Below are 18,460 nucleotides of genomic sequence, written 5' to 3'. Positions count from 1 at the left end.
TATTTAACTTTGAAAGGTTAAGTTTAAGTTGATGAGCATTATGAAACCTATAGGCTGAAAGAGGGAAATGAGAGGAAGATCTGTGCATCATCAGCACAGTGGTGAGAAGAAATAACATTGCCTATAGAGTGAATGTAGTGAGAAAAGAGAAGTGAACCCAACACTAATCCCTAAGGTACACTTGTGGAGATTTTTTGTGAAGCAGACAAAAATGTAGGAACTAGGCCCAGGGGAAGGCAGATGAAAATATTAGTAGAGGTGGTGTCAGATGGTAGGAACCTCAAAAGATGCCCAGGACTGCAGAGAGTGGAGGAAAATGATTTTTTTTTTTGGTTTGGGATCAGGCTAACCTGAGTAAACCTGGAAAATGGTTGTTAAACTGGTGAAAGTGATTATGATGATGACTAACACTTTGAAAAGCTAGAGTTAGTAGATCATTATTCAACAAGGTAGCCCAGAGTGGTAATCCAAAAATATACTTCAGCAGCTTACACTCTTCATACACTAACTTAGCAAATTCTTAGGAGCATTATGCTAATACTAGGTAGGGCCTCTTTTAACTCCTTGAACAGCCTCAGTTCTCTGTGGCATGGATTCCACAAAATGTTGGAGGCATTCCTTTGACAGTTTGGTCAATGTTGACGTGATTGTGTCATGCAATTTGCTGCAAATCTTCCATTCTACCACATCTAAAGATGTTCTATTGAATTCATATCACTGAAGGACACAAAATTCATTGTCATGTTCAAGAACCAGTTTGAGACGACTTTTGCTTTGTGACATGGTGCGTTATGACGTTCAAAGTAGCTATTAGAAGTTAGGTAAATTGTGTCCATGAAGAGATGCACATGGACAGCAACAATACTCTGATAGGCTATGGTATTCAAGCAATGATTGATTGTTATTAATAAGCTCAAAGTGTGCCAAGAAAACATTCCCCACACCATTACATTACCACTATCACCAGCCTGGATTGTTGACTCCAGGTAGGTTGGGTGCATGGATTCATGCTGCTGGTGCCAAATTCTGACCCTACCATCTATGTGCCTCAGCTAAAATGGAGATTTATCCAACTAGGTAACACTTTCCCATCTTTAGCTGTCCAGTTTTGGTGAACCTGTGCCCACTTCAGCCTCACCTTTCTGTTCTTGGTTGACATTAGTGGAACCCAATGTTGTCTTCTGCTGTTGTAGCCCATCCATTCATCTCAAGATTCAACATGTTATGCATTCTGAGATGATTTTCTGCTCACCACAGTTATACAGAATGGTTATCTGAATTACTATGGCCTTTCTGTCATCTGGAACCAATCTGGCCATTTCACTCTGCCCACTCTGATCAACATGGTGCTTCTGCCTGCAGAACTGCTGCTCACTGGACAATGGACATCGTCTTGTTTTTTTCTGTACCATTCTGAATAAACTGTACAGAGATCAGCAGTTCCAGAACTATACTCAAGCCAGCCTGTCTGGCTCCAACAATCATGTCAAAGGCAAAATCGCTGAGATCAAATTTTTCCCCATGCTGGTGTTTGATGTGAACATTATTTGAAGCTCCTCACCTAAATCTGTATGATTTTATTAATTGCTCTGATGCCACATGATTGTTTGATTAGATGATTTCATAGATAAGCAAATAATTTGCTTAGTGGGCATATGTATTTGCATGGATTCAGATATTTAATTGTATTGTATTAATTATATTAAATGTGGGTGGGGGACACTAGAGAACTGTCAAGAAATGAAGCTGGATATACTAATGATTTTTTCAAGTTACAACCATTGATATTGTATGTGACCATTTTTCACAAAGCTACTTCTAAGATCATTTATGTAAGATCGAGCGCTACAACTATCTCGTTCCTTTTTGAAAAATCCCCCCCTAATCGTCACAATATATATATATAATAAATGGATGAATGCATGGGAAGATATGAAGCAGACACCAAAGGTGCCAAAGTAAGTCTGCGAACCATGCGTGAACAAAACTGGCAACGACTACAAGAGCAGAAGCATAGCAAGTGCTAACAGAAGGGTCAGAGTAATGGGCGTGGCTGGAACATGAGCACGCGGACATGAGAAAAGGCGGTGCCCTTTAGGGGGCGTGTCTCTGGGGCGGGGTCAAAGCCGGCTTACCAAGCCTACTTTGGCAGTTAAGCGCAAGCGCCTGTTTTCCAGCACAGCGGGTAGCTTAGTGAGAGACCCAGAGGACCATGGAGAAGAAAGGTGAGGGAAAGGAGTGATTTGGGTTTCGGGTATGGGCGGCAGCGCACTTTAAAGTGGCGCCGATCTGTACAGGTCCTGTGCACGCTGAGGCTCGCACTGTTGAGCGCTGTTCTCAAAGTTGCCGGCTTGCGTTTTCGAGAAGCTTTGATGCAGTCTAACGGTTAACTCGTGCGAAGTTACCGGGAGACGAGTGATTCTCTTTCAATAATTTTAATTCTGTTTGTTGTTTTTCTGTTTTGTCTAAGTGCTCGCTTTGCAAGCCAGAAAGAAGCGGACCAAAGCAAAAAAGTGCTTCAAAAAGTAAGCTGCATTCTTTTCTTTTGTCCATTCCCCTTGCTTATACTTGTCTCAATATCCGCGGATGTGTACACTCGAGGCCGAGGATGAGGTAGGCCTCTCGCACATGGACTGTGCGCGCCTACTCACAATGTCTTGGTTCACGTCACTCGTCAGAGTGCTGGTTTGCATTCTAGCATGCATGCAACAGAAATGAGCTTTCACATTAGTTGGAAAACTTTCTCTTTTTATGTGCCTGTTTAGACATTGACTGAATGGTGGCTTAGCGGATGGCGCTTGGGCATCGGCTGGGATAACTCCTGTGTGGAGTTGCAAGGATCGCCCCCGTGTTCACTTTTTTGTTCACACTGTTGAAATCTATAAATTATATTAGATCGAAATCATAGAATTTGCCCGGCGGGGTGTGTGTCCTGCCAAGGGCTAACTCCACTCGTAGTTCCCGGAATCCAGCGACTATAATAATGGTAAAAGCTATTTCAAAAATACATGGCTTTACCAAAACGCAGGAAGACCGGATCGATTTACAATTGAGAGCGGGCAACGTTACGAGGAACAGGGAGACCGTTTTTAGGTGGAATATATATATAAATAATTGGGTCCTACGTATTTTAAAGACGTGTGCGTGGGTATCTGTAGGGGTAAGAATGTTTCCAGCAAATGTCACGGTCTGGATGTGGGACGGGGGACGTGTATGCCAACAGTTTTGTTTCTTTAGCTGTGTCTGTTTACTTTTAACACAGTCATCAGTTTTGTGTTTTGTTAAAAAATATGCACAAAGATGTTTTAAAAAATGATCACACTCCTCCTTGCACACTTTTAACGATTTTCTTGTGCTACAGTATATACTCTTCAGGTATTACCTGAATTAGTTTTAACTATTCATAGTAAAATTAAACAAGAACATATTAAACTTATTTTTTTAAATTGAACTATAAAGAATTTGCTTCTTTTGTGACTTAATATTTGATAGAAGTACATTTTACTGATTTGCTGCCATTATGAGTACTCAAGGTAGAGAAACTATTGCAAAATGTTCAAATGACACTACCCCTTTCACTGTCAAAAGCCTTAATAATTAAAGTAAATGAGTTTCCTTTATCTTTAAGCATTTTTTTTTATTTGCTACTTTATGCTGAGGATGCAGTGTTCGCTAGGTCCTAACTTTGTGTCTCTGAAAGGAAACTTGCTAATGCAGATAAAGCGCCAGTGCCTGCCACACTAATGCTACAGCCTGTTTAGCTTGTCACCAATGAACCCTTTGCTACAAAGGGTGAAGTTTGATGGAGAAGGTGTGCCAAGTAATAAATTGTGTTTGAGTATACAAGTAGCCTTTTAGCAGTCAAAAGCCCTTATAGTCTGTTGCAGCAAGACAACTCATTTTTAATTCAAACAGATTGTTTATTCTCTCCTCTTGCGGAGGGCGCAGCAACTAATAGTACCAAAGTTCGCCACCCTGGTTGTGGAGGTGGCTGGGGCGGAGTTGATGGTGTGCTTGTCATGGGTGCCAACTCTATAAAGGTATGTTTATGAGCCTTGGAAATCTAGACAATCTTAATTTTTGTCTGATCTTTTTTGCATTATTGTTTTACGTTCAGTGGCTGCTGCCACACAATTTCCATTAAATTGAGGTCTAAACATTTACTGGGCCTCCATACATAATTTTGATTTTAAGGTAGTCCTGTATGGCTTTATTTCAATATTTTACAAATCTCTTTAGAGCATTAATACATGTGACAGGAACCGGGGCTTTGGAATTGGTAAACAAAACCTTTGACTCGGGATCTTCAATTTCAGTATTCTCTGGACTTTCTCTAGCACTTCTTTTTTTTTTTTTTTTTTTTTATTTATTTAATGTAGAGATCAAAAATGAACACTGTACTCCTGGTGAGGCCTTACTAGTATGTTATATGACTTAAGCATAACGCCCCTTGGCTTATACTTCACACATTGTGATATAATTATAGCGTAATGCCCAATTGGTTTTCTCGGTCACTTCTGTATGGTTCCTGGTTGTAGATAATGATGAGTCCACTCTGAGGTCCTTCTCATAAGGAGTAATTCCAGATTCACACCTCCCATTGTGTGATCATATCTACCATTTTTACTTTTTACATGTTTTTTGTTACATTAAATGTCATCTGCCACAAATCTGCTCAAGACTGTATGTCATCTCTTTGTACTATTTATCTGGCTCTAAATTGCCTGCTCTTAAACCTAATTTGGTCGAATCTGCAAACTTAATTACTTTTATTGATTACTAGGGGGCTTTGCCCACCAACCCCCTGGCCAGCAACTTTGCATCTCTGCTGCTCGTATATGTGGATTTCACTTTCACCCAACAACAAATCTTTTAAATCTCATGGATACGCCTCTTCTTTGAGAAGAAACACCACTTTTCCTTGATGGCAACATGAGTTAGAAAATCTACAAGTCTCTGACTTAAAGTTTAAATCCGAACAATATGTTCAATCTCTTTTCACTGTTCCGTTATTTCATCGAGTAATCATTTCCATTTGTTTGCACTAATGTGATCTTTACTATCATTTTTTTGAGACTTTCAAATTTTAGTACTTTCTTTATCTCTAACCTGCTCTGCATGTGTATCGCGCCAACGTTTTTGAATTCTTTACGACGTTGTACGTTGTCATCTACTCTTTGTCTTTTATTTCCGGCCCCGGGACATGGTTAAATCTCTTGGCACAAAGTCTCACCTTGTGGGACGTGAAAGTATGTCTCTGAAAAAGTCACATCTTGTCCCAGGGTTTTTTTTATATAATTGAGAGATGTTTTTGTCCAGATCCTTTATTTATATTGAAATGAGCAGTGGCTCCAGTACTGATCCCTGAGGGTCAGCTCTTTTAACATTGCCCAATTCTGAAAAATTCCCTTCACCGTTAGTATTCCTTGAATTGCTACTTTTTTGTTTGATCATTAACATTTCAAATGATACTTTATTAAAAGCCTTCGGAAAATCAAGATAAATAATATCTTCTTAGTTTTGATCCATTGTGAGCTGCAGCAGTATTACCTTGTTAATTTCACTTTACTTGTTGTGTGTGTGTTTTTTTTTTTTTCCTTTAAATACATTTTCTGTCTGCCTCCATAGTGTTTCTCCAGAACTCTATAGGGAGAAGTCTGTCCTCACCATTATGTGATATTGCTGGGACCATCATTCATGCTGGGAACCGTTTTTTGCAGCAAAAAGTTTGCAGGGTGTGTCAAACATATACCATAACAGTCAAGTTAGGTCTTACTAGAACACAGAATAATCTTCCACTTTTTTTTTTGGTGTCTCACAAAACGTTTCAGACAAATTGTGTAGTTAGTAGTTCATAGTAATATTTTTTTTATTTCAAAAATAGCTTTAATATTGTGACTTTTCATAACACCTTAATTTATGAGCCTCACCATTAATTTTATTTTCTGCAGTCATACTGAAAATAAATTATGACTGAAGGTGTTGTGTCATGTCACATTTGCCCCAATTACAGTGCTAAAGTTTTGGGATGCAAAAGGCAACCTTACATTCTGGAAAATTATTTTTAAGATTTTATATTTCCTACTTTTAAGAGTAGTTTTCCTTTTACCATACTCCCATAAGGCACAGATTTGTGACACATAAATCATTTTATACACTATTTATCCCATCTCAGTATGCAAGCTGGGTGGTCTTTGTTGACTTTTTCTCCAGGGTATTTGGTTTTGGAATGCATTTCTAAAATGTTTGGAGTACTAGTGAATTTTTAATTCATTTTCTTTTTAATTGACATTTCAATGAAGAATTTTCATTCCTTGTTGACAAAACCTGATTTTTGTAGCTTGGCAACTGTGTCTGCAGTTCCTGTCTGACCATCTCTTAGGTATGGAGTTGAAATTGAATAATGCAGCCAGATGGTTATTTTAAACACCTGAACAGTTTCTACTCTGGAATTTTATATTGTGCTTTAGATTTGTAAGTCCAAAAGCTTGATCGTTTGGTATTTTGATTTTTATATAGTTTGTTAATCCCAGAGAGGAAATTATCTTTTCGCATGAGCTTCTGGAGACAGAGCTCAGGGTCAGACATTGTACGGCACACCTGCAACAATGTTTAGGTTAAGAGGATTGTTCAATATGACCCAAATTCCAGTGGATCAACCTTTTGATTGTTTTTAAAGGAATGAGCACACTTCTTTTCCAGTCTTCAGGAATTCTCCCCTCACTCAGTCATGTTGCACAGGTCTGTTAAACATTCAGCTTTAGGATTTTCCACTACCTTCATTATTTCTGACATCACTCCAATGCACAGATTTTCTGAGGTGGATACCTAAAAATGTAGAGTGGTAACTAGTACTTCTTTTGTTTTTGTGCGAGTCAGGTGTAGAACACTGATGTAAGTGTAAATGTAGATATCAGCAGTTATCAGGTTTTTTTTTTTTTTTTTTTGCCCTTTTTTTCCCACATAAATGGGAAAACTTTGGTACTTGAGTGTTGACGTTCATGTGAGCACAGCTGTAGTACCCAAGGTGAGAAGTGCATGAAAGAAATCCTGGGAGATGCCCCCCAATTTAACTTCTAAAACAGGGGTGCCCACAGTTTTTTGGCTTGCGAGCTACTTTTAAAATGACCATGTCGAAATGATCTACCTACATTAAAAATGAGATATACAGGTGCCGGTCATAAAATTAGAATATCATGACAAAGTTGATTTATTTCAGTAATTCCATTCAAAAAGTGAAGCTTGTATATTAGATTTATGCATTACACACAGACTGATGTATTTCAAATGTTTATTTCTTTTAATTTTGATGATAATAACTGACAACTAATGAAGGTCCCAAATTCAGTATCTCGGAAAATTAGAATATCAATTAAGACCAATGCAAAAAAAAGGATTTTTAGAAATGTTGGCCAACTGAAAGGTATGACCATGAAAAGTATGAGCAGGTACAGCACTCAATATTTAGTTGGGGCTCCTTTGGCCTGGATTACTGCAGCAATGCGGCGTGGCATGGAGTCGATCAGTCTGTGGCACTGCTCAGGTGTTATGAGAGCCCATGTTGCTCTGATAGTGGCCTTCAGCTCTTCTGAATTGTTGGGTCTGGCGTATTGCATCTTCCTCTTCACAATACCCCATAGATTTTCTATGGGGTTAAGGTCAGGCAAGTTTGCTGGCGAATCAAGAACAGGGATACCATGGTCCTTAAACCAGGTACTGGTAGTTTTGGCATTTTGTGCAGGTGCCAGGTCCTGTTGGAAAATGAAATCTGCATCTCCATAAAGTTCATCAGCAGCAGGAAGCATGAAGTGCTCTAAAACCTCCTGTTAGACAGCTGTGTTGACTTTGGACCTCAGAAAACACAATGGACCAACACCAGCAGATGACATGGCACCCCAAACCATCACAGACTGTGAAACTTTACACTGGACCTCAAGCAACGTGGATTCTGTGCCTCTCCTCTCTTTCTCCAGACTCTGAGACCTTGATTTCCAACGGAAATGCAACATTTACTTTCATCAGAGGACATAACTTTGGACCACTCGGCAGCAGTCCAGTTGAGACGCTTCTGACGCTGTCTCTTGTTCAAGAGTGGCTTGACACAAAGAATGCGACAGCTGAAACCCATGTCTTGCATACGTCTGTGCGTGGTGGTTCTTGAAGCACTGACTCCAGCTGCAGTCCACTCTTTGTGAATCTCCCCCACAGTTTTGTTTCACAATCCTCTCCAGGGTGCGGTTATCCCTATTGCTTGTACACTTTTTTTCTACCACATCTTGTCCTTCCCTTCGCCTCTCTATTATTGTGTTTGGACACAGAGCTCTGTGAACAGCCAGCCTCTTTAGCAATGACCTTTTGTGTCTTGCCCTCCTTGTGCGAGGTGTCAATGGTCGTCTTTTGGACAACTGTCAAGTCAGCAGTCTTCCCCGTGATTGTGTAGCCTACAGAACTCGACTGAGAGACCATTTAAAGGCTTTTGCAGGTGTTTTGAGTTAATTAGCTGATTAGAGTGTGGCACCAGGTGTCTTCAATATTGAACCTTTTCACAATATTCTAATTTTCTGAGATACTGAATTTGGGACTTTCATTAGTTGTCAGTTATAATCATCAAAATTAAAAGAAGTAAACATTTGAAATACATCAGTCTGTGTGTAATGAATGAATCTAATATACAAGTTTCACTTTTTGAATGGAATTACTGAAATAAATCAACTTTGTCATGATATTCTAATTTTATGACCGGCACCTGTATACACACTGAGTATACTTTTTATACATAAAATTATATTTTGTTGTACCATGCATAACTGAATAACCATTATGGCACAATAACAATTCAATACATTTATGTTCACTACAGTATTTGGATTTAATAATCTTCATGGGGGAAAAGGCTGACTTGCATAAATAAGTAGAGCCGAATAATGCAGTCAAAGAGCTTTTAAATTCAGCCAAGAGAAAAATGATGGCTGTCCTATTAACTGCAATTTTAGTTCCCTCTCTTTCTCGGAAGGAAGTCAGTTTTGTAGTTTTTATGAACAGTTCAAAAGTGCCTTTACACATTTGCCTTCTTTGGAATAGCAATGATAGATTGACAGATCAGACAAACGCACTTTGATTGTGACAGTGTGAGAAAAAAAATCCTATTCCAATTCCACATCCAGCCCATACCCTCCCCAAACAAATTTTTTTAAATGCCTTTTTTAGTCGATATAAATTGGGAGGCTAACTAGATCACGGCTGGAGTTTTGCAGTAGCTCGCACGTTTGATCTTGCTTGCAGGATGACCAGTGTGTTAGAAGAAAAGAGATCTCAGACTGGCCGCCCTGTATGTCAATCAAGTGGCAAATGCCATAGGGAGGATATATGATAGATTAATGTTTAAAAAAACTTTTTTTGGAATGCAACGCGATCTACCTGCACTACCTTTCCAATCTACCGGTCGATCACGATCAATGCATTGGGCACACTTGTTTTAAAGTATCTGTATTGAAGGAAAAGGTTTATGAATGTTGTATGTTCAATCCATTGATTTTTAAGATGGATAACTAGAATTTCCCATTGCAAAACTCACGCAGACAGTAAAAGAATGTATCAACTCAAAATGGACATCAAGAATTCAAACATATTCTCCCTGACACTTTTCTGCCTTGTCCATTACTGCCAGAATAGGCTTTGGCCTCTCCATGAACCCAAATTTGAATAAATAGATTTGAGGATGTTATGTTGAACCTTGTGATGTTAAACCTGGGGTGTCAGCAAACCCCAAACATGACCACACCAAGAGTACCGGGTTCAAATAATGGTGTGTTTATTATATACGGTACTTCTTCACAAAAGTTATGAAAGCACGCATAAACAGCCCCTTTTTCTTTTTTTCTCTCTCTCCACAATACCTCTCTTCTTCTCACTGTACAGTTCTGACTCTCCTGGATAAGGGTCCTTTTTATTGAGAACCCGGGAGCACTTTCAGTGCCAGGGCCACTGCCTGATGGAAGTACTTCTGGGTCATATCGAAGTCCTGTATTTTGGGGAATGCTTCTCCCTGCAGCGCCCCCTTATGTCACCCACGGACTCCAGCAGGGCTGTGCTGCCGAACTACAACTTCCGTCATTCCCTATTAGTTCTTGAATAGGTGCCGGTACGATGGATTGTTGCCATCTATTGCCTGGGGGGAATAAAAAATCCTTAGTGACCTCTTCTGGTGAGCTGTCCATCCATCTATTCTAGCCATCTCTTCTGGGTCTAGCCACTTTCTCTCCCCTGGCAGGGATGCCTGTCTGCTTTCCAGGAGCCTTCCATTTGGGTGAGGAATCATGCCCTCTTCTGGCTGTAATGCCGGTCCAGTCCATGTAGTATCTACAACCTGCCTGTAGTCTGGTGCAGTGGTTTTCAAGTTTAGTTCTAGGGGTACTATAATGGGTGCAAATATTTAGTCCGATGAATATCATAATTAGCACCTCATTCTGAATTCTTAATTTAACTTTGGTCAAGTTGTTTGCCCTATAGAAATACCCAAGAAATTCATAAATATTTGTATAGCTTTAAATGCTTGTGTTTGTTGCCATTGTCCCTTTAATTAACCTTTGGTTAATTAGGGTGTGCACCCTCATTTGTATTCAAATGCTGATATTCAGCAATGAGCAGTGCAGACACAGATGTAAATAACATTGAATGCTAAAGAGTATTCCTGATTTCACTGCCATTTTCACTTGTTTGCTCATTAAGAGACCATTTTTGACAACTGAGCAGACAGAAGAATGTGGCTCTGAAGTCTCTTTAGCGTTCAATGTTGTCATTGTTTGGATCTGATTAAGGGAGCTAATGTTATGAAAGATCATGAATTAAAAAAGAAAATGAGGATTTCAAATGTTGGCAAAACATACAAATATTGCAGAATTTTTAAGAATAAGAAACTAAAGGACAGCTCACATACCCATGCAATCCATTGGAATATAAGCTTGAGGACTAAACTAGGAATCTTCTGGTTTAGTGAAATGCTTTTTTTTTTTTTGCAGGTGAAACTTGATGATTCTATTGCCTTCCATATCTAATTTATGTCAATGGTTTGTGAGCAGTGTATTTTTAATATGTAGTGCTAAGGTTTTAGAGCTGGCAACCAATAAGTGCTTCCCTGGAAATGAAAAGCATACAATGCACCTACAAGCAAAGAAGAATAACGTGTGTCTTAGGACTGTGCCAACAGAAGGGAGTGTTGTCCATCTAGTATTTTTGTGTATGTTTATATCATGACAAAACTGAAAAAGGAGAGAGGTTAAGGCAGAACTTGTCATATCTGGAGAACATTTATATAGCCACTAGCACTATTGGTGGAGCAGCTTGTCAATTGGTTGAGAAATTGCAGCAAGCTCACAATCTTTTCGATGCTTCTTCATGTTGTATACATTAAGCCATTGTTGCCCATCCACCAGGTTTTTATTTGGTTTACAGGGCCCGAGTATGTTGCTATGTTTGTGAAGGAGGCATAAAGTTGCATCTTATAGGGACTTATAGGATTTCTTATGTGAAGAATCTTATTTTTACACACTTGCTCTCATCTGCGCTCCTGCAGAAGACCGTGATTGTAGGTGAAGACACCAGGACTTTCCTCAGACCTCTCTGGAAGTAAACATGCTGGTTGTAACTGATTGACTGATTCCCATTCAGATTGATGGTAACTCCAAAAAATCTAAAGATGTGAACCCTTTCCACAGCTTCCCCATCAATACAGATGGGATTTTATTTGCCTCCTGCTTTGTGGAGTCTAAGGCAAAGCTTCATGGTGTTGGTGACCTATGATAAATAAAGTTGTCCTGGCACCATTTGTCAAAAGGTGCATCTGTTCTATATTATTCTTCATAGACCTTATCTCAAACAATAATGAAATGGCCTATGATAGTAGTGGAGTTCATGTTCTATACGGGATTGTGGTCATAGCAATAGGTTTAGCATACTATTTTGTGTGTTACACGTGTTTAGGATCAATGTGAAAAAATAACAATAAATAATAATGCTGTCTGCCAGTTAGTAAGTTCAAAATCACTTGGCAGAAGGTGTCCTCTGGCAAAGCAGTGTTTATTATTTAGGTGCTGTAGGATGATATGATGTACAAGATATATGACATCCAGTGATGTCTCTGATTATATTCAAACTGGAGGTGGTCCTGGTTAAAAGAATATTCTAGACAACAAATCCCATGGACTCTCGGAGTATTTCCTCACAATTTGAGAGAGCAGCTGTCGATATTTTGGAAGGGAGTTTTCATGGTAGGGTGTAGGAAGCATTACTTTTATCCTGGAGAGAAAATGTTGATGCAGTTGAATTAGGCTTTGATATGTAATCTTTAGGCATTTTATGCTGCTTATACTTATCTATTTTCTACCCACCCCACATTGGTGTTTAGTAACTTTGCTTTCCTCAGTTCATACCTGCATTTTTGTATGTTTTTCCTTTTACTATCACTATCCTGAAATACTCTTCACCTAGCATTCAGTAATTTTTGGAAGGAATAAAGTACAGTTATGTGCTTACTTGTGGCTCCATTTAGGACTAGCCATTTGGCTGAAGGTCAGATCAGCTGTATGTCAGTCACAAAGTATACAGGTCATTGCAGTTGAGGCCCTGTGGTTCTTGTTGGGTTTCCTTTGTGCATACTTTAATTGCTCATATGGAGTAACATAATACTATCTGTGTGTCTTGACAGCCTCAGGGCTGGGTCTGTGTAAGACGGTATTTTGTAATAACTGGAACATGCTACAGGTGGGTAGCAACTTGCCATCATTGTCTTGTGAGTGGACCATGGTGCATTGCCTAATCCATTGTTTCTCAAATGCTATCTTGTGCCCCAAATTGCTGCTGTTGAGTCGTTACACATCTCCTAAGTGATCAGCAGCGCTGTGCAGTACATTTTACCATTTTAAGTGTAATTGTTTCACCAAGGAAGCAGTTTGCAGTTGCTGTTAATGCATCATCTTTGAATTTAAAAACACGCAAAACTTGGGTGCAGGACCATAGAGGTTGCGAATCACTATTGTAAGGATGGCAGTGTGGTCCAAATACATGAGCATTAACTATGTGGAGCAGCTCCAAACATAACCTTAAAAGGTCCTCCAAGAGTTAGAAAACATACAAGACCCTGTGAAATAATAATATTGATAAAAGTTTTGTTAATGTGGATGGGTTTTGGCATTTTCTAGGACATTACCCTACTGTTGTATCTGTGCCCTTGGCTGTTAAATATAAAAAGTGCCTGAATTCAGTTGGCCGTACATCAGTGCACGACTGTAATGTGTTTCCTTAATCATCTGTGTAGTGTGTGCACTCTGTAGCTATAATGTAATGAGGTTTTAGCCTGTAGTTTTTGAAACTGTATTTGTCAAACTTTTAGTAAGTTAGTTAAACATAAGCACTGATCACTTTAGGCAGTAATTCTTTGGATGTAACTTGGTCACTTCTGTGAGGTTCAAAGGAGAAAGAACTTTATTAACCTGCAGTTGTGTATCTGCCTGCAAAAGTGGAAAAATCAACATTAGTTGCACGGTCAGTTCTGATAAACTTATGGTGGAGGTGTAGTTATCATTATTATTATTGTTATTATATTATTATTATTATTATAGTTATCATTGAATGCTGGGGTTACATTTTAAATGCAAAAGGTGAGGGCTCTAAATGCACAGTGGGACTTCATGTTTGCTTTCTATCTGAATGAGGAAGCATTGGCTTCTCACTAATATCGCTTAGGCAGACACTGTGTTCTCCTATTTCAATCCATCCAATGTTTAAAATGAATTGCTTCTGTGCTGCACAAATCCGAGTGTAGTCTTAAATCTTTAGATGAATGAACTTTATGCCTACATCTTCATGGTCTTAGTATTTACCGTGTTTTCCCTGAACTGTGCAAAATATCTGCTTAGGTTTGGAGCATGCGCTGATTACAGTGTGTCACCCAGCACACGATGAACCACCCGGATTAGGATCAGAGTGCAGCTATGCAACGGGTGAAACCTCAGCAGATCATTGAACAGTATGATAGCTTAGTGGGGTAGGAACCACATTAAAGCCTTATAGCTACACTCTCAGACATTGCACATACTCAAAACACTTTACAATGTATGGGTCTCAACAGAAAACCAGTAAAATAAAAATGAATAATTTGGGAGCAGTACTGGCTTTCTTCATTGCTCCTCAAATTTTCTGTACACGTTCCTCCCTTTCACATTTTGCTGAACAAGCTTATTGGCAACAGAAGTCCTATTTATTTGGGAGAGATCCTCCCACTATATATGGGCCAAGGCAGAAGAGGGGGATGGACTGGCAGCAGTGGAAAAGCCAGCTGTATCTCCAGGTGTGGCAATAACATAAAAGTCCACAGTGTTGTCTATAATACACCATTCTTTGGTTTGTTTAGTTTAAAAACAATTTAAAAAAAAAAAAAGAAGCTAAGTCTGTATTGCTTCACTGTATTTTGTAGCAGCATAGGTTAATTGCATACTAGGTCTCTGCATTATTTTCATTTGCTTAGTATTTTTTATTTTTGGCAGACATTCATGCATACACACCACCATCAGAAATGTTGATTTGCGTTGCAAAGTAATCACATGCAGATGGCCAATGGCTTTGACTCCTTCAAAAAGTCAAGCTTTTGATGGGATAAAATATAATGTAGGTTAACTGCATTATAGGTTTTATAAACTGATAAAAGAGTGATAATAGAGAATACAATTTTAATATTATTAAAAGATGCCTAGGTCAAAATGATCAAGACAGGAATATAATCAATAAGCTGGTCAAGTTTGCAGATGACACCAAACTAGGTGAAAGGGCAGGTAATGTAGAATCTGCTTAATTGTTATGGAGGGACTTGGATAGCATACATGCTTGGGCAGATTTGTGGCAGATAAAATTTAATATAAGTAAATGTGAAGTATTATATGTAGAAATGTAAATGTCAGATTTGAATGCACAGTGGGAGTTTTGAAGGTTGAATGTTCACCTTACAAGATTACTTAGGAGTCGCAGCAGACTGATCACGATCTACATCCAGACAATGTACAGAAGCGATTAAGAAAGCTATTAGAATGTTAGGACACACCGTGCAATATGTAGAGTCCAAACCAAGGGAGGTTATCTATACTAATAAAAGGCAAAGCCCTCACTGAACTGACTGACTCAGTCACTCACTGACTCACTCATCACTAATTCACCAACTTCCCGTGTAGGTAGAAGGCTGAAATTTGGCAGGCTCATTCTTTACAGCTTACTTACAAAAGTTGGGCAGGTTTCATTTCGAAATTCTATGCGTAACGGTCATAACTGGAACCTACTTTCATCCATATACTGTAATAGCCTGCAGCTCAGTCACCGTGTGAGGCGGAGTTGCGTCTCGCATCATCACGCCTCCCTCGTAATTGAGTGCCTGCCCATATAAGGTAAATATTCGCGGGTGAAGGACTGTGCTTAGCATATTCATAAGTGCAGCTACTGCGGAAACCCTCCCTCAGCGAAAGTGTGAGAGAAACTTTTAAGTGCCGGGTCTGAGCTAAAATTAAATAAAGCCGTGGACATTGCAAGATCGCACAAGATATTTGCGAGATACAAGTTTAATTAGAAGACGCAGGGGTATAAAGCCTCGATGCTAAAGACCTGGCGAAGTCATGCCTTCTCTGCTGGCCTAAAAAAATATCTGAATCACAAACTGATGTTAATTATATTTTGTCCATGAATACTTATTAAATAATTCCAAATAGTCTGTCCGCTTCCTTTCATAGCTTTTCCGATGGTTGTGCTGCTTCCAGACATGTATTTTCGTATTAAAGCATTTCAGCCATCATTTGTTACCAGGCAGAGAGGCCTTCACAATCCGTTGTGCAGGCACTCTAACACAGAATAAATGTCGATTAATCTGTTGCTCAAGCCAATCAGATTTTGAGTTGGTGTCAGTAGGGCCCTCTAGCAGGCGTACGGCAACGTCACCGTATTCAGACCCATTGTTTGGATAGAAGCCGATATGAGGAACTCTACAAGGCCACTGAATGCACTGCAGGCGCTCCGAGCGCAAGATCCTTGCGCACACTACGGCCAACTCCATGGCAGGATTCTAGACAATATTATTTGCCAGACACAGACCAGATTTCAAGACCACGAAAACCTGATGTTTGTCACGCTCCTCGACCCCCAGAAGTTTAGGGGATACAACAACAACATTTATTTATATAGCACATTTTCATACAAACAGTAGCTCAAAGTGCTTACATAATAAAGAATAGAAAAATAAAAGACACAATAAGAAAAACAAAATAAATCAACATTAATTAACATCGAATAAGAGTAAGGCCCAATGGCCAAGGGGGACAGAAAAACAAAAAAAAACCTCCAGACGGCTGGAGAAAAAAATAAAATCTGTAGGGATTCCAGAACATGAGACCGCCCAGTCCCCTCTGGGCATTCTACCTAACATAAATGAAACAGTCCTCTTTGGATTTAGGGTTCTCACGGAAGGACTTGAAGATGGTTACGTAGACTTCTGCCTTTTAATCCATCCATCATTGTTTGAGCATCATGAGGCTTTGAGTAGGTGGAGGTGGCGCAGGCCACCACCACAAAGAAACCGGAAAAAGAAACCGAAAAAGAGAGTAGGGGTCAGTACGAATTTTAGAGCCACCATGAGTAATTATTATGAGGAAATTGAACATAGAGTATCAGGATTAAGTTAAATTGAAGTTATAAAAAGGCCATGTTAAAGTAATGTGTTTTCAGCAGTGTTTTAAACTGCTCTACTGTATTAGCCTGGCGAATTCCTATTGGCAGGTTATTCCAGATTTTAGGTGCATAGCAGCAGAATGCCGCCTCACCACTTCTTTTAAGTTTTGTTCTTGGAATTCTAAGGAGACACTCATTTGAAGATCTAATGTTACGATTTGGAATATAAGGTGTCAGACATTCCGATTATATAAGATGGGGCGAGATTATTTAAGGCTTTATAAACCATAAGCAGAATTTTAAAGTCAATTCTGAATGACACAGGTAACCAGTGTAGTGACATTAAAACTGGAAAAATGTGTTCAGATTTTCTTTTCCTAGTTAGGATTCTAGCAGCTGCATTCTGCACTAATATAATACACTAATGAGGCCTCATCTGGAGAACTGCATTCATTACAAAAAAGACATAGCAGCATTAGAGAAAGTACAGGCAGTCCCTGGGTTACATACGAGATGGGGACTGTAGGTTTTTATTGGGAGTTTTTCCTTGTCTTCTCAGAGAGTCAAGGCTGGGGGGCTGTCAAAAGGCAGGGCCTGTTAAAGCCCATTGCGGTACTTCCTGTGTGATTTTGGGCTATACAAAAATAAACTGTATTGTATTGTAATATGGCGGCTGACAGTGGCATCATACCACCGAAATAAGTACGTACATTGGTTTCGGTTAGTGCAGGGAAGCTGCCTACCAAATTTCGTGAAGATGGGGCCATAAATAAGAAAGTTCAACATGGCGGACGTTGACTGTTATGACCGTTATGCGTAGAATTTCGAAATGAAACCTGCTTAACTTTTGTAAGTAAGCTGTAAGGAACGAGCCTGCGAAATTTCAGCCTTCTACCTACACGGGAATTTGGAGAATTAGTGACGTTGGAAAGTTCAATATGATGGCTGACAGTGGCGTCATACCACCGAAATAAGTGCGTACATTGGTTTCGGTTAGTGCAGGGACGCCGCCTACCAAATTTCGTGAAGATGGGGCCATAAATAAGAAAGTTCAACATGGCGGACGTTGTCGACCGTTATCGACCATTATGACTGTTACGCATAGAATTTCGAAATAAAACATGCTTAACTTTTGTAAGTAAGCTGTAAGGAATAAGCCTGCCAAAGCTTTCAGCCTTCTACCTACACAGGAAGTTGGAGAATTAGTAGTCAGTCAGTCAGGGCTTTGCCTTTTATTAGTATATATATATTATATATTACACACACAAACATATATATATACATATCTATACATACATATGCATACACACACACATATATATAAACATATATATATATATATATATATATATACATATACACATATACATACATATCTACATATATACACACACAGCTATTTCGTATCAGTGCAATACGCTGCTTGTTAAAACGGATAACTCCCGCTCTTACGTGCAAGTCTGCGTGGATATTATGAACTATCGTATTTGTTCAAGTTCTATTTAAATTTTAAATAGAAGGAATTTTTATTTAGTCGACAGAAATATCTTTGGTAGGAATGGTAAAAACAGACAGGAATATTATTAGTGAATAAATCAACTCAAACCTTAAACAACTTATAATATTTTGCTCTCCATAAAAATATATCCTGTCAAAATTATACAAATTCAAATATGAACATGCTGCATAACAAAACCTGGAAATATAAATAAAATGTGTTCCTTTCAGCAATAACAAATCAAATCATTCAGTTGTCTTTGCT

At 39.0% G+C, this 18,460-nt stretch overlaps 1 protein-coding gene across 1 annotated transcript in view; it reads left to right on the top strand.

Annotated features, from left to right (window-relative positions):
• Positions 1-2,125: 2,125 nt before the first annotated feature.
• srpk1b (SRSF protein kinase 1b) overlaps positions 2,126-18,460 on the top strand; it is an 81,789-nt gene continuing 65,454 nt past the window's right edge. Inside the window, exons 1-2 of the mRNA XM_039749287.1 lie at positions 2,126-2,225; positions 2,471-2,525. Coding sequence (XP_039605221.1) covers positions 2,213-2,225; positions 2,471-2,525 — 68 coding nt within the window. The 5' untranslated portion in view covers positions 2,126-2,212. The remainder of the gene's footprint in view (positions 2,226-2,470; positions 2,526-18,460) is intronic.

Source organism: Polypterus senegalus, chromosome 3 (assembly GCF_016835505.1).
Source record: "Polypterus senegalus isolate Bchr_013 chromosome 3, ASM1683550v1, whole genome shotgun sequence".
Taxonomy (NCBI): domain Eukaryota; kingdom Metazoa; phylum Chordata; class Cladistia; order Polypteriformes; family Polypteridae; genus Polypterus; species Polypterus senegalus.
The sequence above is the reverse complement of the archived record's forward strand: the minus strand, read 5'-3'. Positions and strand labels throughout refer to the sequence as shown.